General features: G+C 50.1%; 1 protein-coding gene across 1 annotated transcript in view; it reads right to left on the bottom strand.

The window, feature by feature from the left end:
- The window catches only part of LOC148218186 (uncharacterized), an 89,904-nt gene that overhangs the window by 17,614 nt on the left and 45,880 nt on the right, over positions 1–26,410 (bottom strand). The window contains 3 exon segments of the mRNA XM_088157921.1: positions 1,547–1,555; positions 4,594–5,080; positions 20,484–21,035. Coding sequence (XP_088014047.1) covers positions 1,547–1,555; positions 4,594–5,080; positions 20,484–21,035 — 1,048 coding nt within the window.

The raw sequence follows: 26,410 nt of genomic DNA, 5'->3' as shown, positions 1-26,410 counted from the left end.
GCCATCCGGGACATGGGCAGCCACTGGCCAGTTAGCCAGGTGGCAACTAATTTAGCCAAGCAGAGCTAACCGTGCAGACTTCAAAGGCTATATAGGGAGAACAGCCCTCAATAAAAGTTGGTTTTTGTTGCACGAACACGGAGTTTTTTGTCTTTGCTCTGTCTCAACTGCAATGAGTGGTGACCCCGATGTGATAGGCAATAGCCCGGCTGTGGGGATAGTGGTGGAGTTGGAACCCCAGTGGGGGAAGGTGACTGGGAAGAGCTGCCAGCAGTCGAGAGCTGTGGAGGTCCAGACCTTGTAAATAGAAGAACCTGCTGGGGACCCTTGTAAATAGAAGATTCTTACAAAAAGAAGAAGCAGATGGAGATACAGGAATGTGATTTTCCAGAGAAGAAAGGGAAGGGGCCCAGAGCCATGGACTGGACACAGCTGCAAGAGCTGCAGCAGAGACACCATGGGCAACGCCCACCAGGGAAGTGGCCGGCCATAATTGGATGTTTCTGCCACTCCTTCCCAGTCAGGCTCACCTCAGCCTCCAGCAGAGTCAATTCCTGCAATCACCGCAGCAATGGAAATGGGATCTGTCCCCACATGTCCCAATGGCATTAGGGTACACTGTGCACCAGGATCAACTAACATTCTATATTTCTGTGGCTCTAATGTGCCAGGACATTGGATCCACACCATCCAAAAGACCCGGTTTTCCCGTCCCTCTCTCTGGTTAGAAGCAGGGCCCCTCTAGCCCTGGTTATTATTTCTTTCCTGGGGATACATGCTGGAGGTTCCTTCAAGGGGATCTGACAGATCATCCTCCCTTCTGTAATACCCAACACCTCAGTCATGGGAGGCTGAGGCTACCTTCACTTTATCAGAGCTCCCTCAGTCTGTGTTTCCCCCCCCTGAGCTGATGCACCCGTGCTGCCAGGACAGAAGTGAGTTTCCCATCCCACCTTCTCATGTCTTCCCCATGGCCATGCTGAAAGAAACACAGGTCAGCTCGTGGTGTGTACCCTCTCCCTAGCTGGGGGACATTGGGCTCTGACTTTGGGGCCTGTGACTCGCACTGGTGCTGCACTGATCTTCCTCATCTCTTCCCTCATCTCCTCTTTAAACTTCTCTTTGTGTTCCTTAATCACAGCACAGACATGAGCCTGCATCGGCCATTGATCATATTCTCCTAATTTCTAAGTTTGTTGGTGACAGAACCCACTGTTTCTCGGCTGCTGTCAGCACTAACCATTGCAATAAAGGTGGTGTATTGAGATGGCCCCAGGTCTGTCAGATTCCACAACATCTGCCCTGTGCACCTGACCTCGTCAGGGTCATTGTCATGCTGTCCATCCCTCCCAAAGAGCACCTCCAGCACTGCCACTTCTCTCAGCTCTTGGATCCCTTCCTTAAGGGTCTTCCAGCACATTCTATGATGGTGCTCCTGCATTCTCTCTCTGTGGACAAACCTCTCTCTCACATTCATTAAAAGCCACTCCCATAGGGAAAGGGGCCATGTTGGGTGCCAAAAATTTGTCCTGGTTTGAAAAAGGACAGGTGTGTGCTGGAGAAAAGCAGGGCCTTCCCTTGAAATTGAGCTAATAAATCCCTCCCTCTGAATTAGTATACTTTTGGAATTATGGTGATTTCAGGGAAACATATGGGGATAGGAATAACAGTTCTTTACTAGTATATATACATATATATAACAAGGCAAACAAAACAACAACAACTAAGTAATTAACAACAAATAGAAGACGGGAACCCAGTAATAGTTTTTCTGGTTGTGGACACCTTTCCCCTCTGCTGCAGTTACCGTCCCAGTTTGGCAGTCAGTGCCAGCCGGCTCCTGGTGGGCAGGGGCAGATGCGGTGATCCCGTGTGGCTGCAGGAGTGCTGGGGGTGATGGCGGATGTGTCCTGGGTGGGAAGGGTGGAGGAAAGACTCTGCTCATGGATCCTTGGAGGCAGTGTCAGTCCCAGTGCTCCAATAGGTTGTGTGGAGGGGGCAGGGTGTCCAAGCAGGAGGGTGCAGGGTCCCACAGCCGAGGAAAGGCAGCTCCCGGCGTTGGGATGGCAGGGCGAGGTTTTCCAGTGGCCATCCTTCTCCGAGCCAAACGAGCGAGAGAGCGAGGAGCTGCACACACCTCTCCTTTACCTGCCCCTCATATCCTGGTGTTCTCCCTCTTCCCCCCCTATCCCCCCTGCCCACGAGAGAAACTCCAAAAAGGCTCAGGGAGTCTCCCCCTAACACTAGCCATCTTAGCATGTCAATGGGAAAAAATTCCAGAGAGCGAGGCGAGGGAAAAAAACGAAAAAAAAACCAACCCCCAACAGAAACTTAACCCAAACTTTACTGAAACAAGCCCGCATTGGCTGCCTGTCACTGCGGTGTCGCTGTTCCCGTGTCCCTTTACCCAGTCAGCTCTCTGATCATGTGTTGTCCACGCATCTCCCCAGCCCATCACTGCCTCACACACGAGGTGACCACCAAGCCACTCTCCGGCCATCTGACCCGCAGCTGAGCCCTTCCCAGAGTGCCCGCACCCGCAGGGAGCGCAGGGCTGGATTTGGCCGCCAGAGAGTTGGTGACCCTCGTGAGATCCTCGGTGCATTTAGTTCCTACAGGAGTGTGGGCACCGCTGGGAAATGATCTGCATGCCTTGTTAATTGGATGTTCTTCCACCGCTAGCCTGGGGCAGGATCTCTCCCGGTCCTCCTCTCAACTCCCGGGCCTCTCCTCAGCCAATCAGAGAAGGCACCAAAATAATTGAGCCAATCAGAGCGCGCGGCGTTGATGACTCCTCAGGCAGTCCCAGAGCGCCCAGAGCTCCTCACCTGGACTCCACCCGCGCCCCGCCCCCAGTGCCTCTTGCTAGGAGAATTTGGGGAGGGGGGGTATCGTGTATTATCTTCTTTTTTATTCTTCCAGAGTCAGGATTAAATGCTCGAGAGACGGAATTTCGTGTTTGGACTCAGATATTTATTAATTCTTATCTATATTACAGTGAGTTCTACAGCACTTCTAGCTAACAGGCTAAAAATGGACACATATCTCTCTCTCTCTCTACAAGGCCTTTTAAGGGCCAATCTGTCCAATTAAGAACGGACACCTAAATTCTTTTTACTATTAACCCAACAACCAATCAGCTGTGACCTGAAATGGGGAATTATCTATCCAATTACAAAAGTACCACCTAGACCCGTGAAGAAGGTGAAGAAGAAAGAATCCACCACCCTGAAATCTCTGTCTTGCTTTATATACATATATATTAATATATTCTAAAACCCCAAGCCCTAAATTTTCCACCATGGGACATTACACACTTCTATTCAAACTACACACCAGTGATCCCAGTTCTATCACACAATTCTGGAAAGCTTCTTCATGGCCTCTGGTAAAAAGCAGTGTTTTCCTGGGGTTCAATCCCTGTCAGCAGAGAAAGCCCAAACCCCTCAGTTTCCAGGGTTCCAGCAGGGGGGAGGTGTCAGACCCTGCCCGGCGCTGGCCATGGGGCGTGTGGGGCAGCTGGGGCCCTACTGGTGCCACTGGGAGCCCCCCGGGCTGGGGGCGTGGAGCTCTCGGGTGAGTGGGAGGGGCGGGAAGGGAAGTGGTGGGATGGTGTGAACGGTGGGGAGAGAAAGGGAAATGGGGAGGTGGAACCCCCAAACGGATGTTGGGGAGGGCTGGTAACTGGGGAATGTTGGGAAATGGGGAGGAAAATACAGAGGAGAGCGGAAAAGAGGAACTGTGACTGTGGGAAGAAGGATCCCATGCCGGCCGTGGGGCACTGGGGGTGCGGAGTTGGGGTTGCCCCGGAGCTCTTGGCTACTGTGGGCTTCTATGGGGCTGCTGGGGGGCTACCCCAGACCTGTGTCCTGCACGCACAGCGCTGTTCCAGGAGATGGTTCAGTCCGAGTGTCACTTCATTCACGGCACCGACCGGCTGAGGTTCGTGGAGAGGAACATCTCCAGCCGGGAGCAGTTCCTGCATTTTGGCAGCGAGGTGGGGCTGCACGTGGGGACACCTCCTTTGGGGACAAGGCTGCCAGGCACTGGAACAGCGACCCGCAATGGATGGAGTACAGACGGGCTGCGGTGGACAGGCACTGCCGGCACAACTACGAGTTGTCCAGCCCGTTCCTCGTGGAGCGCAGAGGTGAGCGTGGGGCAGAGCGTGTCCCCTCGGGCCCTGCCCTGGGAATGACCCTGGAGCCCCTCAAAACCTGCATGGGAATCACCCGAGACACGTCAGCCCTTCTTGTGCCCATCCCCGGGGCCTCCTGCCCCTCACCCCAAGTGACTCCAGTGGCTCTTCCAGTTCATCCCAGTGTCTCCTGCTGTCCTCACAGTTCCTCCCTGTGTCACCAGAGTATCTCCCATTTCCCCTCAGCCCCCAGCCATTCCATTCCCTGTCCGCTCCCAGAGCAGGAAAATCTCTCCAACCCCTTCCCCCCACCCAACACGGATCACCAGGGCTCTGCCCAACGGGGGTCACTGGGGATCATCCAACACCGATCCTCCCATGGGGGATGGAGCTGGAGCAGAGCACGAAGCTCTTCCCACACTCGGGACACTCACAGGGCTTCCCTTAGTGGTGACTCCGTTGGTGTTGGGTCAAGTGAGAGCTCTGTGAGAAGCTCTTCCCACACTCAGGACACTCGTAGGGCCTCTCCCCAGTGTGGATGCGCCGGTGGACAGCGAGGTTGTCGTTGCGGTTGAATCCCTTCCCGCAGTCGGGGCAGCGGAAGGGCCTCTCCTCTGTGTGAATCCGCTCATGTTTGAGGAGACTGGAGCTGGTGTGAAACCTCTTCCCACACTTGGGACACTCGTAGGGCCTCTCCCCAGTGTGGATGCGTCGGTGTTTCTTCAGGTAGGACATCCACCCAAAGCTCTTCCCACATTCCAAGCAGGTGTAGGGCCGTTCCCCTGTGTGGACCACCTGGTGCCGCATCAGATCAAAAATCGTCCTGAATCCCTTCCCACATTTCCCACACTCGTAGGGCTTTTCCCCATTGTGGATCATCTGGTGCCGGATCAGGTGGGAGCTCCACCTGAAACCCTTCCCACATTCCAAGCACTTGTGGGGCTTCTCCCCTCCAGGAGGCTTCTCCACCAGCTCTGAGCTCTGCCTGGATCTCCGGCCGCCTTCCCGGCTCAGGGAGGGTCTTTCATCCTCACAGCTCCCTGGGCTGGGTTTGCAGCCCCTCCTTGAGAGAGATCTCTGGGGTTTTTCTGCCTCCATCTACTGACGCCTTAGGAATGAAAAATCCTGGTTTGGGGAAAAAACAAGAGGATAGAGTCTTGGGCGGGGCGCTCCTCGATCCCCAAGTGCAACTCAGGAAGACATTGGGCATCTTGTGTCTGTAAGAATCTCCAAAATACCAAGATACAGCCTAAAAATGCTACAAACATCATGACACAGATCAAAACCCCCCCAAATAGCAAGATGTAGACAAAACTCTGTCCAAAATACTAAGGTTCAGCCCCTGAAAAAAACCAAAGCACCAAAATTTACCCAGCTAAAGCTCAGAAACACCAATATTCACCCCTCTAAAAACTGTGGAACCCCAATGCTGCATGGGGGGGGGTCAACGCTCATGGGACTGGGGGAGAGGCTGCAGATACAGGGAGGGGTGGAACCTTGTGGTGTTTACTGTTCCTACGAATCCTCCTCTGGTGTCCCTGCTCTTCCACACAATCCTCTTCCTCCCATTATTCCTCTTTCTCCTGCACAATCCCACCTGCTCCTCCCACATACATCGTTTGATCCTTTTCTTCTTCAACCCTGCTTCTCCTTCCCTTCTCCTGCTGCCCCCAGGCCCAGCACCCACTGCCGGCTCCCTCTTCCCCCCAAACCCACAGCATCCCAGCGCAGGGGCAGCGATGGAGCTGGGGCAGCTCGGGCTGGGGCAGCGCTGGGCTCTCGGCCGCTCCCGCCCGCACTCGCTCCCCACTGCAGCCGCTGCCGCCACCACAGCGCGGGGGGGCCCGGCCTTGGCGCTCCCCCCCTCCCACCTCCCCAAATTCCCCTGCCGGGGGGCGCTGGGGCCCGGGCCGGGCGCAGGTGGCTCCAGGTGGGCAACGCTGGGAGCTGCGGCTCTGCCTGGACACTGCTGCGTCATCACCGCCGCGCGCTCTCATTGGCTCAGCGCTGCCCGAGGGGCGGGGCTGCACCAAGCCGGGACACCCTGCTCCAGGGGGGATGGCCCCAAAACGGGGGACCCCCATGCAAGGAACAACAGCAAAGGGTCTCTACAAACACAGGCTGCTAATCCGCTTGGACACAGGGCCGGGGATGTGGACATAAGGAAGGGACAGCAGAAGCCATCAGGGTCAGAAAATGTTATTAATTGACCACACAGACTGCTGCTCAGCCAAGCTCCTGCTCAATTCATGAACTCCCAGAAAAAGAAGAAAGACTTAACAGAGCCATGAATATCGTTAGCTATACAAAACTGGGGTGCATATTATGGGAGGAATGCAGTGGGAGAAATGGGAAGTCAGTACCTCTCAAGTACTTCACCCAGTTGGAAAACGGAGAGGGAGATGTGGCCGGGAAAATAAGGATGAAAAGGAGGCTGTGTCCTCCAACAATTGCAGAGACCCCAAGGGAAAAGGCCAGTGGCCTCTTCCTTTTTTTATGAATTAAATTACTTTTACAAGACTCCTCTGTCTTCTTTGTGCACAGAAACCTCTGCTGATGTGAATTCTTCCTCACACCTTGGGGCTCGGCCAGAATTCCTTCCCCCGTCCGGGGTGAGGGGCAGTGAGTGGAGCTGAAGGTGCCTCACTCAGTTTGGGTGATCGGCTCCCTTGGGTGGCGGCGGCACCGGGCATGGATTGGGTACCCGAGAGTGACCAGGAGACAGACGAGTGACAGATCGGGGGGCTGGGAAGAGTCGGCAGCCAGAGAGCACTGAAAATCTCATCAGGGACTACAGTGGCATCTTCGGGGACTAAACATGGCAGGGCACCCATGGAGGGTACAAAGGAAAAGCCAGGAAGGGCTCCTGGCCAAAGGGATGATGATCCCAAAATATCTCTGAAGGGTCCCTTGGGAGCATGTGGAGGGAGTTTGCACATTCTCCCAGAGGTAATCAAGGACATGGACGCCAAGGGGGGCAATAAGGGAAGTCCGGAAGGGATTTGGACAACAGGGGATGGATGGTGTTGGTGTGCTGAGAAGGGACTGGTTCAAGGGGAGTGTGCAGGAATATGGTTCAGGAGAGAAGAAGCAGGAGCAATGTATGTGGGAAAAAAATGAAGGATGGTAAAGAGGAGGAAGAGAAACATACTGAGGATGGGGATGTTTTTCAGCAGGCTCTTATCCTCAGAAGTTGCCAGCTGCTGCAGATCCTTTGTATCCCCGGTTGCCAGGACAGGCACACAAGGAGGTCAGGATTACAGGGGGTTTCTCTGTGCTGGGCAGCGGCAGGAGCGGGCGCAGAGGGGCGGCACCGGGAGCACGGGCTGGGGGCCTGTGGGGAGCTGCGGGGCCGGGCCGGGGCTGTGGGGCAGCCGGGGCTCAGCGCCGGGCGCTGCCTGAGCCCAGCACCCCCCGGCAATTGCAGGCCCGGCAGTGGCCCCCGGCCCCCAGGAGGCTGCGGGACGCCCCGGCCGCTGCCCGGCCCCGTGGAGCTGCCGGCCCTGCCCGCCGGGGGGGCCGCGTTTGGACACTGCGGCAGGACAGGCACCGGCTCTGGGATACGGGCTGGCCACGGCAGCCACAGCACAAGGAGCAGCACGAAGGAACAGCTGGGAAATGGGGACTGGACGTGCAAGGATCGAGATCAGCTTTTAAGCATTTTCCTTGGGTCAGTGCAGAAAGGAATGATTTAGCAGAAAGCTCAGCAGCTGTCAGAGGATGAGCACCCCCAGGCACTGAGGGGGCTGCAGGAGGGGCAGAAGAAGCCCCTGGAGCAGTTGGTCACAAAGGCACAGCAGGGGAATGCAAGAAGGGATGAGGAAAAGGCCAAGGGGAAGGCAAAGGCCATGGCAGAGTTTCTACAGCCCCTGAGGGATGAACCCCAGGGCCCAAGGGGGCCCCAGCACCCAGGGGCTCTCACATCCTTACACCATCTTCAACCAGGTGCCCTCCTCACACTGACACCATTCAGTCCTTGATGGCAAAGATGCTTTCTGGGGATGCCCACTGACACAGGATGGTAAACTGGATTTTGCCTTTGAGTGGGAACAAGAGGTAGAAGGGAAAATGGAAAAGACATGGACGGTCCTTCTGCAGGGATGCACGGAAGCACCAGCCTTATTGGGGCAAGCCTTGCAGAAAATATCACAAGAATTTACCCCACCCGCAGGGATTGGGTTAATGCAGGATGTGGACTACTTGCTCCAATCAGGAAGAAAAGAAGCCTCTAGAAATAATATTTGAGTATTTGAAAAAAAAGAGCAAATGCCAGAGAAAATTTGGGACATATTTTGACTGAAGTTTGGTGGTGTCTTGACCTAGAGAGGGTCTGGGGAATGTCAGAAGTCAAACAGGACTGAAAAGGAGGCACAAGAATTCTGAGCATTAATAGGAATTTGCAGGACCTGGATTGAGGATTCTCTGTTCTACCCATAACATTGTATCACTTTTTAAACCCCAATCACCTCAATGTTCTGGTATGGACATAAGAAAAGGAATAAAATCTGAGAAAATGAAAAATAACAAAATGATTGGTGCCCCACCTATGGCTCTTCAAGACTCAGGAAAGAAATCTGAATCCTACGTGTGTTATAAGTACATATTATATTATTGGCGTTTAGCAAGTATTAAAATGAGTGTTATATGTTGGAAAACATTGCTGCATGAACATAGTTTCTTTTATTACTGCGATTAAAAGAACTTAGTAGTGATAAATATATTTTTTTGGACTACAACATTTTGATGTTGTAGTCCAAAAAAAGCTTTTTTTCATGTAACTAACTCAGAGAATGGTAAAAAAGATAATCAGGAAATTCTTCACATTCCTGGATTATGGGACACTAAAACCCCAGGAAAGGAAAAAATAATGATTTACAGGTTGGAGGGGAATGATTCTGAATAATGCATGAAGGTCTATGAATATGCAACATGTTGCTGCATTTAGGAAGTGTTTTCTGAGTCAGTGTGTGCCCTTGGCTGAAGGCCAAGCATCCGGCCATTATAACCTTTGGCCAGAGCCAGGGCAGATATTCAATTCTCTCCCTTGGAATTGATCTTTGCAATTCCTTACCCTGGGAATTCTCCACCTAGTGCGGGCTGGAGATAAGGGATGTATATTTCAAGCAGTCTGTGGCCAGAATCCTGTCTCTTGTGAAATCTCTGCCACAGGAAGCTGGGCTGGCACAGAGCCTGCCTTGGCACTTTGCTGTTCACAGCATCCACCCAGGACTCTGTCTCTCAATTACACTCACACACGGGGCTGCCTGCGATTCCACTGTTGGAAAATATACCAAATTTTAAAAGGTTTTTTTAACCTTCCATTTGTCTAGTCAGGCTCGGTTTGCCCTTGTCCCGGGAAAGAAATTTTAAAAGTTTTTTTCTAAGGAATGTTAGACCACTCAACAGAGATGAGTTTAACATCTCAACAGACTGGGAATAGCCCAAAAGATTCCCACAAAGATAACAACATTCAACAAAACATCAAGGAAACATCAGCAAACATCAAGGAACACCCACCCCAGACACTGCCCCGGCATAGATGGAGACACCTGGTCTGGAAAAGACTGAGAAGGAAATCCAGGAATGTGGATCTAATTAACATCAAAAGAGGAGAAATCCGTGTGCAATAGGAAACCAAATACTAAGAACTACACAACCTGGAAGCAATAAACACTATTTCATAGGGTTCGGACAGTAAAACGTTTAGGAAAAATCTAGTAAAATTCACATCTCATGGAATGATTTTCTCAGGGCTATGCGTGGATGAAATTATTTCTGTTGCTCATCCTGACCAGGATCAAGTAATGCCTTGACTCTCTGACATTAAGATATTGCTGAAGAGTTTTTGTTTTTCCTGCAGTTTCAGTGACAAGATTACACCATTAGAAAATTTTTTCATATTAATCCAACTTTTATTTTATCATTTAGATTCAGACCAGGGGTGTGACAAGCAATTTTTACTCCTAGGAGAAGAGGTAGAAAAGACTTGCTTGCACTGGAATATTTTTCTCTATATTTGTGGCTGACTCTTAATGATGGCAGAATTTCGGAATGGGTTTTTCAATGCTCACCTTTAAGTTGCATTTTGCAAACTTAGAAGAGTATTAATCGTAAGGCTTTAACACATAAATAGTTAATAAAAAATCGTTAAAATAAAAAAAAAAGAAAAATAAAGCAGATTGTGAGGGTGGACGTATGAATCACCTAAAGTCTGCTCTGGAAGAAAATCCTAGTTCCAGGCAGCCAGGAGAGGAGTTTTAGAAATGCAAATTAACATTGCTCTGGAGAAGTGTGGACAATGCCCAAGGGCCTTCTTGCCAGGGGGAGGAATTTCCCTGAGTCCATCTGTCCCTCACCCCCAGCTCTGCCTGCTTGCACAGATGGAATTTGCACAACTAAAGGCAGAGCCCATAGTGAGGATATCTGACTGCAACAGAAACTGGTTAAGCTGCAAAGGGAAACAGCAAACGGAGAATATTGAGCAAATTTCATGAAAAAAAGTGTGTGGGGGGGGGATCATCCCTCTCCCCAGAGCACTGAGGTGTTTTTGCTAGTCCAGAGAAATCACTTGAGAATCCAAACATTTTATCATTTCATAAGATAAAAGTGGTCAATTGATGCAGCCGTGGCAGGAGGGAGCACCCAAAAAAGGGAAAAAGATGAACGGCCACCAGAACAAATCCTACAACACCAGGGACCAGCCCCTGGGATCCCTAACGAATTCATATCAGGACACAGAAAACCCATCCATAATTTGAGTGGCATAATTAGGTTAAAAAGTATCCCTGAAATAATAACCAAGCAGACAGCTCCAGCTCCTGACCTTCCTGCTGACCAAGCCACTGAAATGAGGAACGAGACATTTCACCATGGGATGGAATCAGATTATCTACTTACAGAAGAAGGAGGAGTTTGTGGAAAATTAAATGACGCAAACGGCTGTTTGCAAACAGATGATAACCGAAAAGTGGTTAAACAGATAGCAAAGGAAATAAGAAAATATCTCGTATTCCGGAGAAAGGATGGGAATGGGAGACGTTTCCGTGGTTCTCTGGCAGGCTTAAACGAATGCTGCTCCTCCTCTGATGTGCTGCAGCAACTCTCAGCTTTTTACCATGCACGACACCTTGCGCCAAAGAGGACACAGGAAAAGGAATTGAGTCAATGGAAATTAAAAGTTAGTAAAGGCAATTCTTGAGAAAATGAGAGAAGGAGGGATTGAAAGCAGTAAGATTAATACCGTAGTAGGGGTGCATATTAAGAGGGACATGCAGTAGGGGGATCGGGAAGTCTGAACCTTCCAAGTATCTCAGCCAGAGGGGAAAGGGAGAGGGAGATGCAGTCGGGAAAATGAGGATAAAAAAGGAGGCTGCGTTTTAGAGACCGCATGGCAAATGCCGCATGGCCTCTCTCTTTGTTCATCAATAAAGTCACTTTTACAGGACTCCTCTGTCTCCTGCGGGCACACAAACCTCTGGCCACGGGAATTTTCCCGCACAGCCCCGGGCACAGGGCAGACACCTCTGTGCCACCCACAGCAACCGGGACGAGCCAGCGCTGCTCCGGCACCGGCTCCTGCCGAGGCCCCAGCGGGAAGGAGACCGCGGGCAGCCGCTCCCGCAGCGCCCTCAGCCCAGCGCCAACACGGGCCGGCACCGGCACAACCAACCCGCCAGAGCCCCCTGCCGCCCCCGAGGCCCGCAGCGAGCCCCGAGCCCCCGCACAACCGAGCGCGGCTCCCACCTGCGCTGGGGCCGCCTCCGAGCTCCGCCGCCGCCTGTGCCTGAGGAATTCGATGGGATGTGTTGCCTTAACCTTTCTGACCACTCCCAGCCCATCTATGCCAGCATTCAAGCCCTCAAAGAAGGTGTGAATAAACTTCGGGTAGATCATGGGTACGACTGGCTGAACTGGCTCTTAGGGCACTGGGGACTCACTGGCTGGGTTAGGAATTTAGTTAAAATAGGTTTGTATGTATTAGGCATCATATTATGCATTGTAGTAGTTATTCCTTGTATTTTACAGTGTGTTAAGAATTTAATTGACAAATCGCTGAAGAGTGTATTTTTAGTTAAAAGAAACGGGGGAGGTGTGGATATGGGTAATGCAAATGAGACTGATAGTACTGCAGATTTAATCAGCAAATGCAGCCTGACAACGAGGATGCCTGGCAAGAGCAAACAGAGACCTGACTGCAAGAGGACTGGATCAAGTCTGGGTTATGCGAAATAAGATTTTACTGAGTCCAAATGTAAAGTTTGTCTGTGTGAGAGTTTGTCTATGTAAGGTTTGTCTATGTGATTGCAGGAAAATATTACCAGCCTTCCTGTAAATGGTATATAAGCACATGTAGTGCTCAGTAAAAATTGGATTTTGATCACCATTCAGCGTCCCCGTCTCTCTCTCATCGTCGATAGTTCAAGTACTCCCAGTGGGGTCCTGGAAAGAGAATGGTGGCACATCTACTGCCTGCTACCCCCCTCTAGGCAATATTCAACTGTTTCGTTCACAGACTCATCTTCCAGCACTCTTAGTGGGCTCAGCAGAGCCACTTCCCACTGGTGGGGACAAAGAGCACCCTCTGTGCCTTTGTGGTGGGAGCAGACAGTGTTGTCTCAAAGGAAAGGTCAGAGAGAGACCAAGCTGGACCTCTGCCTCCTGCCCCTCACCCCACAAGGACACAAAACTGAGACTGCTGAGTGCTGATAGGGTAGTAAGTACCTTAACAGTTTCCTTACATTTATTTTTTCTACATTGAACACATAATGCAAATGGGGGATACCCACCATAGGAATGACACCACCACAACTCAGTACAATATGGACTCCCTTTTTTTTTTTTTTTTTTTGATGAACGGGCTACAATCACAGCCCTTCTGGTGACTTAAAAGATTGCATTAATTCTTCTAGGGCTTGTCCAAAGAGATTGGGAGATTCTGTAAAGCCCTGAGGCAATACTGTCCAATGTAGTTGTTGTTTCCTGCCTTTATTAGGATTTTTTCATTCAAAGGCAATCTCTACTACTTTCCTCTAATGGGCATCTTTTAGATCTATCACACTATACCAAGTGTAGTCAGGGGACAACTCTTTTAAGAGAGTGTAAGGGTTTGCTACTGTGGGAAATTTGGTACCAGTTCGCTGATTTATAGCTCTCAAATCCTGTACCAATCTGTGATTCCCGTCTGTCTTTCTGACAGGCAGAATAGGAGGATTATGTGGGGACATACATGGTTCCAAAGCCCCCTGTTGCAAAAGGTTTTCTATGAGAGGCTTAAGGCCCCGTCTCCCTTCCAGTGATATTGGATATTGATGAACTCGGATAGGTAAATCGGGATCAGTGATTTGCACTTTGATAGGTTTCATTTTTAACTTCCCTATTTCTCCAGGGGTGTACCACACCTCAGGACATATTTCCTCCTCATCCTTTTGAGTTAAAGCAAAAATTTTAAGTTGCCCTTGGGATACTTCAATTTTCAAATCCAATGCTATTATGAAATCCCTCCCCAATAAATTATTTTCTGCCTCTGGCAGTAACAGCAGATCTTTTAATTCAATTTTGTTCTGGGTCTCAGTTTGCACATTTTTAATAATAGGGACCTGAAATGGTTCACTTTTTGCTCCAACCACGAGTGCTGTTTCTCTACTAGATTTACACCCTTTTGGTAGGTGTTTAATTGTGGATTTTTCGGCTCCTGTATCTACTGAAATTCCACCTCCTCTCCCTGGGGACCAATCCTTAATTTTATCAAGGGCTCTTTGGATGGTATGGTCCCCAGTACATACAGCCCCTGACACCCCTATTCGTCTCCCTGGATTTTTTTTTTTTTCCAACCTGTATCCATTCTTTACAATTTTTCTTTATATGACCTTTCTTGTTACAGTAAAAGCAGGTTCGCCTTGGTGAATTATTTCCTGCTTCATTTCCTTGTTTCGGTGGGGGTTTTCGTGGTTTCCCTCCCCCTTTCTGCTGGGTTTCTTTCTGTGTTTCACGAACTGCAGCTATAAAGATTTTAGCTTTTGCTTTTTGCTTCTCTTAGCAATTCTTGTAACCCCCGATCTTGCCAATCGTCTAACTTTTCTAATTTCTTTCTAATATTTCCCCATGATCGAGCAACAAATTGGGTTTTGAGGAGTGCCTGACCCACTTGTGTGTCAGGGTCTATCCCGGAGTACATTTGGAGATCTTTCCTCAGCCGCTCCAACCAGTCTGTCGGGGATTCGTCCTTTTTTTCTTGTTCACTAAAGGCGTTTTTAATATTTTGTCCTTTAGGAACTGATTCTCAGGTACATTTAACGAGTATCCATCTTAAGTCCATCATATTCTGGCGATGGACATCATTCTGATTATCCCAGTTAGGATTATTTAATGGCCATTTCTGGTCTCCCCTAGGTCCAATCTGATGCTCCCGGTCCCATACCCTCATTCCAGCCTGTCTGATCATTTCCCGTTCTTCCGTGGTGAATAGGATACTTAATATAGATTGTAATTCCATCCAAGTATACATACTTGGTCCGAGGAATTGATCTAGTCTCTCTGATACCCCTATAGGATCTTCTAGGAGTTTTCCCATTTCTTTTTTAAAGTTCCTCACTTCCCCTGTGTTCAAGGGAACACTTATAAATCCAATTAATCCAGCCTGTTGTCCTGCTAATGGCACTTCCCTCAGGGGGTAAAGGCGAGCCTTTGTGTCGTTATCTCCCTCCTCTCTGGTGATACCATCTCTCCTGGTATTTCTTTGACTGGAGCGAGTTCTCAGAGCTATGGGAGTACCAGGAGGAGAAGTGGGTGCGTGGGGGGGTCTCCTGTATTTTCTGTATTATACGGAGGTGGGAGATTATCGAGGGGCTCCCAGGTAACCTTTTTTTTATCCTCATTCTCTTTTTCTTTTAAAGTATATATCAAGGATGGCTTGGACTGTTTTGCTCACAGGGCAGCATACTCACATTCCTCTCTGTTAAATGGTTCTTTATGAGCCACATATGTGTTTAATGCTCGACAAATCCAACCCTCAAATGATCCGAACATGGGCCAGTATAGGTTATCTTTATGGATTATTTCTTTGGTCCGTTCCACCATGCAATATTGAATCAATTTTTCTTTACTTTTTCCTCTGTATACCGCCCCTGTGTCCCAACATTTTAATATTACTCCCAAAGGGCTGCCTGGTGGTATTTCTGGCAACCTACTTGTCTTGTCTTTATTTTCCCAGTCTCCTTGTGGACTAAATGAACTGGAACCTCTTCGTGGGTCCCTGGGACTCAGAATTTTACTCTTTCTTTGTCCCATTTTTACCTCAAGGGACTGTCTTGAGGTGTTTGTACTCCCCGATGTGTTCCGCCCAAACCCCTGCCTCTCCTTGGGTCAGGATGGACTGGAACCCGCCTCTACCTGGGCTGGGATGGGAAAAGCAGCTTTTCCCTTCTCCCTCCGTGACTGGTGTGTTGCCATCTGCTTTTCTTTTCCTCCCCCTCCCCCCCCTTCGCGGGTCCTGCCTTTTCCTGGGCTAGGATGGGAAGGACCCAGCCTCTACCTGGGCTAGGACAAGAAAAGCAGTCTCTCCCTTTGTGCTCACTCGCTTCGTCCGGTCACCGGCCAGGTCCCTCGCGGGATGCTGGAAACGCGGATAGAAGGACTCCACTCTCGCTTCGCAGCAAAGGCCACGTCTCATTCAGGCAAGCACACAGTCATCCCCACCAAACCACACAGATACTCACAGTCCGATGCTCCTGTCTGGCTCTTCGTGCACGAGAATTACAGGTGATTTTGCCGCGGTCTTCCGGGGAGATTTTCCTTGCTCAGTCTCTATGGTGCGGGACGTCGATGGGTCCCGAGAATCACTGACGAACCGGGGCCACAGCAGTGGGGCGCCTCCCCGAAATCGCAGTGCCTCTCAGGGCTCCAAGGACGTCCCGGGTTTCGGCACCAAATTGTTATAAATGAGAGACAAAAGTCTCGATATTCAGCAAAATTTAGATTGCTTTATTTGATATAGAAAGAGCAAGCAGCGCTGGGGAACGTGAGGGGTCACCGCCCACTCCACGCTCCACTGAACCTTGGTTTGCAGCCTCTTCTTATACTGTGGGTTCTCGTTGTAATCAATAATTTTTGGTTTTTTGTTGTTATAAGCAGTGGTGGTTGAATAAACATCCTTACACAAATTCACAAAGCCTCTGGGTGATAATCAGTCACAGATAGCCATCTGGTCCTTGTAGATATCCACCAGAGAAGTTCTGGAAGTTTGGTCCTTGAGATAAGCAGCATTGATTAGACAAAGGCAGGAAGGCCTACGGGGAAGTCTGATTTTGCAAGCTGGTAGCCAATACAACTTATTTGGAAAACATAAATTAATATAACATAATATAATGTAACATAATACAACATAATATAACATAACAAGGTGATTTTAAACAGAATTATTTTATCATATAATTTCCTTTATCTATTGTCCATTCTTCACTTCAGAGCTTAGTATTCTGGTTTATACAAACCCCAATGCTTTTGTGTTTAACACGAATCTTTTATCAATTATCACACAAAGAAAAACCTTTTAAGTTCCGCTTTTGATAACTTAAGAGTGTTCACAACTTGGTAATAAATGTCCTTTTGAGGAGGGCTGAACTTAGCACTACTGATCAAATTGCCCATCCTCAAAGCTCCTATCTCCCACCCAGCAGTAAAAGAAAAAACTAAAGGAAGAAGACCCCGCTATTTCTTAACTCACTCTTTTCTTCGGGCTAAGCAAAGCCCACTGGGTCAACAGAAAAGCTGCTGGGGAGGTCGTTGGGCCGGCGATTGGTCTCCAGAGATGTTCCACAGAAGGTCCCAGTCACCCCTCAGACGGCTTCCAGTAGAACGCGGAGAGCTGTGCTCGGGGAGCTGGCCGTCCCGAAAAGCGGCTTGTGTCCTGCCGTTGGTGCTGCAGGAGACGCTTCTCCAGGAACTCTTTCGCGGAGGTCCCGGTCTTTGGGCTCCGGTTATCGCGGCGGCACCGGCAGGAAGGAGCCGGTGGGCGCGGGGCGAGCGCTGGTGCCGAGACCTTCCAGAGAAGCGTCTTTAGAAAGACGGCCTGGGGGTTACAGGCACGTTCCCGCTCTCGGGACGAGAGGGATTTCGGCTCTCTTGTGTGAGCCCCGCTTCTGCCGACGGTGGAGAGAGGGACGGGAGCCACGTGTGGTGATCCAAGGCGGAGTTTATTCCTTCTCGAAGGGTCCAGGGACGAAATGGCTCGAAGGGGCAGAGGGAACGGGGACACTGGGGTGGTGCCATGGGTGGCACTGGTGACGCTGGGATGGTACTGGGGACACTGGGATGAAACTGGGAACACTGGGAGGGGACGTTGGGATGGGGACATTAGGAAGGGACAGGTGACACTGGGGTGGTGACACCGGGATGGCACTGGGGGCACTGGGACAGGACCAGTGACACTGGATTGATGATACTGGGACAGAACTGGTGGCACTGGGATGGTGACACTGAGCTGGCACTGGGAGCACTGGGCTAGTGGCACTAGGACAGGACTGGTGGCACTGGGCTGGTGACACTGGTATGGGTCAATGACAGGGTGGCACTGGGCTGGCACGGAGACACAACTGGGAGGACTGGGACAAGAACACTGGGTCAGGATGGGGGACACTGGGATAGCACTGGGGACACTGGGCTGGTGATGACATTGGTATGGGGACACTGGGGATGTGGTACTGGGACAGGACTGGTGGCACTGCGATAGGACTGGGGACACTGGGCTGGAACTGGGTTAGTGACACCAGGCTGGTGGCACTTGGGTGGTGACAGAACTGGTGGCACTGGGTTGGTGACACTGGTATTGTGACAATGGAGCAGTGGCACTGGGACACAACTGGGAGCACAGAGACAAAAACACTGGAACAGGATGGGGGACACTGGGCTGGCACTGGGAGCACTGGGAGGGAACTGGTTTGGAGACATTGAGATGGTGACTTTGGTATGGGGACAATGGGGTGGTGGCACTGGGAAGGAACTGGGGACACTGGGATTGAACTGGGAGCACTGGGATGGTGACACTGGGACACAACTGGTGGCACTGGGACAACTAGGAGCACTGGGACAGGGACTCTGGGACAGGATGGGGGACATTGGGATGGGACTGGAGACACTGGGAGGGAACTGGGAGCACTGGGATGGTGATATTGGTATGGTGGCAATGGGGCAGTGACACTGGGCTGGCACTGGGACCACTGGGAAGAAAGCGGGAGCACTGGGCTGGTGACACTGAGACAGGACTGGGGACACTGGGATGGAAGTGGCTTGGTAGCACTGGGTTGGTGACACTGGGCTGGTGACAGTGGGATAGAACTGGCGGCACTGGGATGGAACTAGGGACACTGGGCTGGTGGCTCTGGGGTGTCCCTGGTGCCACTGCTCAAGTGCCACTGTGCTGGTTGCCCTGCTGCTGTGTCCCCGGTGCCACCTGTGCAGTGTCCCCATGTCCCCGCAGTGTCCCTGGACTCGGCGCGCTCTGCCCTGGGGGTGGCCGAGGACAGTCACCTGCTTCTGGCCCTGGGCACGGTGGCCGTGTCCTGCCAGGTGATCCTGCAGGCCTCAGTGACATCGTGGTGACACCTGGCCACCACCGCCCATGAGCGCTGGGCCATGGCCCAGCGCCTGCGTGACTGTGCCCAGTGGGTGGTGACTGCCAAGGCCAGCGCCGAGGCCACTACGGCCACCAGCAAGGTCACCGCAATGTCCAGGGGTGGCTGGACACGGTGACATGGCACCAGGGGTACTTGGTGGATGCTGTTAACCGGGACATGGTGGTGACACATGTGGGACATGGCAACAGGGGTTCCCCAGAGCTGCCCAGGCCATCGGGGACATTGTGGTGGCCTTGGGGACATCGGTGGAGGGACACAAGGAGGTGATGCGAAAGCTGGAGGCGGCCCAGGACGCGGCGACAGGGCAGGGGTAGGGACAGGGTGGGACCACGGGGGTGGCACTGTCACCCTGAGGGACACTGGGGACATTGGGGACACCGTGGTGTCCTTGCCTTGGGGACATCAGGGCCACCCTGCGGTTGCCTGTCCTGTTTTGGGTCACTACGATGTCCCTGCAGTGTCCCCACGTGACCGCAGTTTGTCCCCCTGAATCCTTAAAAACCGGAATAATCACGGACAAAGGCGCTGTAACTAATTAAAGTTACAAAGTGGTGTGTTTATTCACCGGCACGGGAGTCACCTCCCAAAGGCGTGACCGCCCCGAACAAGGTTCTTTGCCCTCTATTTATTGCCCAAGATCTTACATACAATACATGTGCATAACCCCAGCACCTCCCATCCCCATCCCATATTAAAATGAGCCCATTCGTCCTTCACGTGTGCGCAGTTCTTCTCTTGAATTGGGTCGGTGGTCTCGAAATGGGTCAGTGGTCTCGATGGATGAAGTCAGGAGAGTCTTCATCAGGTCTCAGTGAACCTCTGGCACGATCCAAGGCCTCGTGCTTCATGATTAACGGTTTATTATTTTATGTTCTTCTATACCTAAGTTCATAAAAGCAGATAATTATACCAATTAGCTCCTGCCTAAGCATCAAGTAATTACCTACCTAACTCACATCTTGTTCATGGAAGCTCCTTCTACCCTTAGCAAAAATCTTAACTCTTTAAAGCCATGATTCAACTCTCCATGTCTGTGCCCCACCATGTCTTTGTCCCTCCGTATCCACACCCATGTCTCAGTTCAGTGTCTTTATTTTCAACTGTGTTACTTGTTTTAAAAGGATGAAGAGAAATGTAAAGCAAATCGAGGCTAAAAGAAAAGGATTTCCTTGTCTGTGTGAGCTGAGGACCTATGTGCTTGAGTGGGAGGGAAAAATATTTTTTGGAGGACTTTCCACCCCACTGTCTCCAAAATCTTGATTTTTTGCCTCAGTCCATCACCATTTGGCTGCGGAAGACAACCTTGGGCAATAGGAAATGAAAATCCTGGAATCAGTGAGGTTGGAAAAGATCTCCAAGATTGTTCAGCATTCCTGGATGCCAGCAGGAGATAGGATTAAACACAGAAGATTTTCTGGGGATCAAAGTCAACAAATCTGCTCTCCTCAAGGAATTCCCAATGTCAGTTTGAGCCCTGATAGACGTTCCTGCTCCTACATTCATCCAGGTGCCCACAGGGAGACAGGATCATGCAGAGTCCCCCCAGCCAGATGACTTCCCAACAGGGATCACCAGGACCATGGATCACCAGGGCTCTGCCCAACGGGGGTCACTGGGGACCATCCAACACCAATCCTCCCATGGGGGATGGAGCTGGAGCAGAGCACGAAGCTCTTCCCACACTCGGGACACTCACAGGGCTTCCATTAGTGGAGCCTCCGTTGGTGTCGGGTCAAGTGAGAGCTCTTGGAGAAGCTCTTCCCACACTCAGGACACTCGTAGGGCCTCTCCCCAGTGTGGATGCGCCGGTGGACAGTGAGGATGTCGTTGCGATTGAATCCCTTCCCGCAGTCGGGGCAGCGGAAGGGCCTCTCCTCTGTGTGAATCCGCTCATGTAAAAGGACATGGGAGCTGGTCTGAAACCTCTTCCCACACTTGGGACACTCGTAGGGCCTCTCCCCAGTGTGGATGCGCTGGTGCCTTCTCAGGTGAGAACTGTGCCCAAAGCTCTTCCCACATTCCAAGCAGGTGTAGGGCCGGTCCCCTGTGTGGATCACCTGGTGTTGCATCAGATGAAAAATGGTCCTGAAACTCTTCCCACATTTCCCACACTCATAGGGCTTCTCCCCAGTGTGGATCATCTGGTGCCGGATCAGCTGGGACCTGTAGCTGAAACTCTTCCCACATTCCAAGCACTTGTGGGGCTTCTCCCCTCCAGGACGCTTCTCCACCAGCTCTGAGATCTGCCTGGATCTCCGGCCGCCTTCCTGGCTCAGGGAGGGTCTTTCCTCCTCGCAGCTCCCTGGGCTGGGTTTGCAGCCCCTCCTCCTGAGAGATCTCTGGGGCTTTTCTGCCTCCTCCATCCACGCACACCTGGGGAATGAAAAATCCTGGTTTAGGGGGAAATAACAAGAAGAGAGCTCCATAAACTGGGTGTTCCTCCTTGCCCAAGTTCATCTCTGGAAGTCATTGAGCATCTTGTGTCTGTAATAACCTCCCAAACACCAAGATTCCCACCCAAAATCCTCCCAACTTTAAGACACGGATCAAATCTCCCTAAATAAAAAGCTTCAGCCAAAATCCCCTCCAAAATTTTGCAGGTTTAAAAGTAAAACCAGTGAGAGACTCCAAGTCAGAAATACAATTTGATAGGAAAAATGATAAGAGAAAAAAAATCCATGCAATAGTACAAAAGAAAACAACTGACAGAATCAGAATACAACCTGACACCCCGCTAGTTAGGGTGGTGGTAGCAGTCCCAATGAAGTGGTCTTGTTGTAGTAGTGATGCTGTAGAAAGGTCTGGTAGTTCTTGTCCTCTGGAAACCAGTGGGTAAGGGCTGTCTTGGTGTTCCAAATCTCAGATTTTATCTAGGTAGGAAAGGATTGGCTCCTCCCCCTGGCTGGAGCATCTCCCAATGGAATGATGGAATTTTATCAGTCATGCAGTGGCACTCAATGGCCCATGAACAGAAGATATCTTCCTGGAGGAAGGATGGGTTGTGGAAAAGATAAAGAACACTGCCCCACCTGGTTTTAACAGATGGCCCATTAGCAGAGGATCTCTCCCACAGAGATAAGGATCACTGCTCCACCTGTTTTTTTCCACCACTCTTTGTTCTTTTGTTTCTTCCCTGGACCTCTGACTGGTTACTTCATGTTTGCTGCTGATTTCCTCTCCCTTTTGAAGATGAAAATGGTAAAAGTGTCTTTGACCTGCCTTGCTGGATATTGTGAAGAGGAACAGTCATCTACTGCAAGTGGAAGTGTCACAGGTGGAGCAGAGTTCTGTGAGTGCTGTATCAAACCAGACCTCGTCAGACCTGCCAGAACAACTGGTCCATGCTGCCCTTCACTGCTCTGCCTGTTCCCCACTGTTTCATGCCAGAGTAATTTAACTGCTGTTAATTGGGTGTGTGTTTCACTCGAGCCAGTGCAGCAGAACCAGCAGAAAGCAGCCCCAGAATGAATGGGGCTCTGCAGAGGAGCCCCAGACTATTCATCAGCCTGCCCGCAGAACTGGCTCCAACTCTGAACCCTTGTGACCACACTCTGAAGAAGACACACTTCTGATATTTCTGAGGCACTTATGACTGAGGCACTGCACGTGCTTGTGCAGGTAAGAATCCCAAAGTGCTTTCTGTCAGGAAAATTAATCCTCAAACACCAGAGTTTTATGTCCAAAAAGGAGACTTTATTGGAATAAAGGGAGAGGCCATGGGACATTCCCCTGGGATCTCTCCAATTTTTGGAGGACGCAGCCTCCTTTTTATCCTATTTTCCCGGCCGCATTTCCCTCTCTCTTTCCCCATTGGCTGAGGTACTTGAGAGGCACAGACTTCCCGGAACGCCTGATACCTGAAATTCCCCTCTAATGTATAACCCTCCCTTTTCATTTTTAATTCTTACAGAATTCATAGTTTTCTCCCCCGTTGCTTCTTTCATCTTTCAATATCCAATTTCATTTATCAGCAGCCCTACAGTTTGTTTGTAAAGGCAAATATCTTTTTCCATTCATCAATCAGTGGAATCCATCCCATTGTTTCTTTTATCTCTCAGTGCTAGCCTTATCTACAAGCAGATCCACAGCTCATTTGTAAAGAAAAAATTCAACATTCCTCTCAATGTGGTTCTCTAAGAAGGCCATAACTAAATGCTTGCATGGGGGTTTTGGCTTCTGGAGCAGTGGGGTAGGGCTGTTGTTGGTTCCTACCCCTCCATCCCAGGATGATGTAAGGGGTGAGGGATGCCATGTGTGCTGTGCACTGGCAGTGATCCTCAAGAAATCCTTCTAATCCTCTCCTTCGAGCTCGTCAAGCTCCTGGAAATGACAGGACAGAAAAAAAAATTTAAAAGTGCTCAGTTTTGTGCCCTTCTTCCCTTGTGGGGTGAGGGACAGGAGGCAGAGGTCCAGCTTGGTCTCTCTCTGACCTTTCCTTTGAGACAACACTGTCTGCTCCCACCACAAAGGCACAGAGGGTGCTCTTTGCCCCCACCAGTGGGAAGTGGCTCTGCTGACCCCACTAAGAGTGCTGGAAGATGAGTCTGTGAACTAAACAGTTGAATATTGCCTAGAGGGGGGTAGCAGGCAGTAGATGTGCCACCATTCTCTTTCCAGGACCCCACTGGGAGTACTTGAACTATCGACCATGAGAGAGAGACGGGGACACTGAATGGTGATCAAAATCCAATTTTTACTGAGCACTACATGTGCTTATATACCATTTACAGGAAGGCTGGTAATATTTTCCTGCAATCACATAGACAAACCTTACATAGACAAACTCTCACACAGACAAACTTTACATTTGGACTCAGTAAAATCTTATTTCGCATAACCCAGACTTGATCCAGTCCTCTTGCAGTCAGGTCTCTGTTTGCTCTTGCCAGGCATCCTCGTTGTCAGGCTGCATTTGCTGATTAAATCTGCAGTACTATCAGTCTCATTTGCATTACCCATATCCACACCTCCCCCGTTTCTTTTAACTAAAAATACACTCTTCAGCGATTTGTCTATTAAATTCTTAACACACTGTAAAATACAAGGAATAACTACTACAATGCATAATATGATGCCTAATACATACAAACCTATTTTAACTAAATTCCTGACCCAGCCAGTGAGTCCCCAGTGCCCTAAGAGCCAGTTCAGCCAGTCGTACCCATTATCTACCCGAAGTTTATTCCCACCTTCTTTCAGGGCTTGAGTGCTGGCATAGATGGGCTGGGAGTGGTCAGAAAGGTTAAGGCAACACATCCCATCGAATTCCTCAGCCACAGGCGGCGGCGGAGCTCGGAGGCGGCCCCAGCGCAGGTGGGAGCCGCGCTCGGTTGTGCGGGGGCTCGGGGCTCGCTGCGGGCCGAGGGGGCGGCAGGGGGCTCTGGCGGGTTGGTTGTGCCGGTGCCGGCCCGTGTTGGCGCTGGGCTGAGGGCGCTGCGGGAGCGGCTGCCCGCGGTCTCCTTCCCGCTGGGGCCTCGGCAGGAGCCGGTGCCGGAGCAGCGCTGGCTCGTCCCGGTTGCTGTGGGTGGCACAGAGGTGTCTGCCCTGTGCCCGGGGCTGTGCGGGAAAATTCCCGTGGCCAGAGGTTTGTGTGCCCAAAGGAGACAGAGGAGTCCTGTAAAAGTGACTTTATTGATGAACAAAGAGAGAGGCCATGCGGCATTTGCCATGCGGTCTCTAAAGCGCAGCCTCGTTTTTATCCTCATTTTCCCGTCTGCATCTCCCTCTCTCATTCCCCACTGGCTGAGGTACTTGGAAGGTTCAGACTTCCCGATCCGCCTACTGCATGTCCTCGTTAATATGCACCCCTACTACGATATTAATCTTACTGCTTTCAATCCTTCCTTTTCTCATATTCTCAAGAATTGCCTTTACTAACTTTTAATTTCCATTGACTCAATTTCTTTTCCCGCATCCTCTTTGGCGCAAGGTGTCGTGCATGGTAAAAAGCTGAGAGTTGCTGCAGCACGTCAGAGGAGCAGCAGCATTCGTTTAAGCCATGGTCTGCCAGGGAACCACGGAAACGTGTCCCATTCCCATTATTTCTCCGGAATACGAGATATTTTCATATTTCCTTTGCTATCTGTTTCACCACTTTTCGGTTATCATTTGTTTGCAAACAGCCGTTTGCGTCATTTAATTTTCCACAAACTCCTCCTTCTTCTGTAAATAGATAATCTGATTCCATCCCATGGTGAAATGTCTCGTTCCTCATTTCAGCGGCTTGGTCAGCAGGAAGGTCAGGAGCTGGAGCTGTCTGCTTGGTTATTATTTCAAGGATACTTTTTAACCTAATTCTGCCACTCAAATTATGGATGGGTTTTCTGTGTCCTGATATGAATTCGTTAGGGATCCCAGGGGCTGGTCCATGGTGTTGTAGCATTTGTTCTGGTGGCCGTTCATCTTTTTCCCTTTTTGGGGTGCTCCTCCTGCCACGGCTGCATCAATTGACCACTTTTATCTTATGAAATTACAAAATGTTTGGATTCCCAACTCATTTCTCTGGACTAGCAAAAACACCTCAGTGCTTTGGGGAGAGGGATGATCCCCGCACACACACTTTTTTTTTCATGAAATTTGCTCAATATTCTCCGTTTGCTGTTTCCCTTTGCAGCTTAACCAATTTCTGTTGCAGTCAGATATCCTCACTATGGGCTCTGCCTTTAGTTGTGCAAATTCCATCTGTGCAAGCAGGCAGAGCTGGGGGTGAGGGGCAGATGGACTCAGGGAAATTCCTCCCCCTGGCAAGAAGGCCCTTGGGCATTGTCCACACTTTTCCAGAGCAATGTTAATTTGCATTTCTAAAACTCCTCTCCTGGCTGCCTGGAACTAGGATTTTCTTCCAGAGCAGCCTTTAGGTGATTCACACGTCCACCCTCACAATCTGCTTTATTTTTCTTTTTTTTTTATTTTAACGATTTTGTATTAACTATTTATGTGTTAAAGCCTTACGATTAATACTCTTCTAAGTTTGCAAATGCAACTTAAAGGTGAGCATTGAAAAACCCATTCCGAAATTCTGCCATCATTAAGAGTCAGCCACAAATATATAGAAAAATATTCCAGTGCAAGCAAGTCTTTTCTGCATCTTCTCCTAGGAGTAAAAATTGCTTGTCACACCCCTGGTCCAAACCTAACTGATAAAATAAAAGTAGGATTAATATGAAAAAATTTTCTAATGGTGTAATCTTGTCACTGAAACTGCAGGAAAAACAAAAACTCTTCAATAATGTCTTTAGTGTTAGAGAGTCAAAGCATTACTTGATTCTGGTCAGGATGAGCAACAGAAATAATTTCATCCACACATAGCCCGGGTGTGCAGAGAAAATCATTCCATGAGATGTGAATTTTACGGGATTTTTCCTTAACGTTTTACAGACTGAACCCATTGAAATCCATTGGTTTAGTGTTCATTGCTTCCAGGTTGTGTAGTTCTTAGTGTTTGGTTTCCTATTGCACTCAGATTTCTCCTCTTGTGATGTTAATTAGATCCACATTCCTGGATTTCCTTCTCAGTCTTTTCCAGACCAGGTGTCTCCATCTCGGCCAGGGGCAGTGTCTGGGTGTTCCTTGATGGTTGCTGATGTTTCATTGATGTTCCTTGATGTTTATTATCTTTGTGGATATCTTTTGGGCTATTCCC

The sequence above is a fragment of the Sturnus vulgaris genome, unplaced genomic scaffold (genome assembly GCF_052056855.1).
Source record: "Sturnus vulgaris isolate bStuVul1 unplaced genomic scaffold, bStuVul1.hap1 Scaffold_194, whole genome shotgun sequence".
NCBI classification, from domain to species: domain Eukaryota; kingdom Metazoa; phylum Chordata; class Aves; order Passeriformes; family Sturnidae; genus Sturnus; species Sturnus vulgaris.
This window is presented reverse-complemented; position numbering and strand designations above follow the sequence as displayed.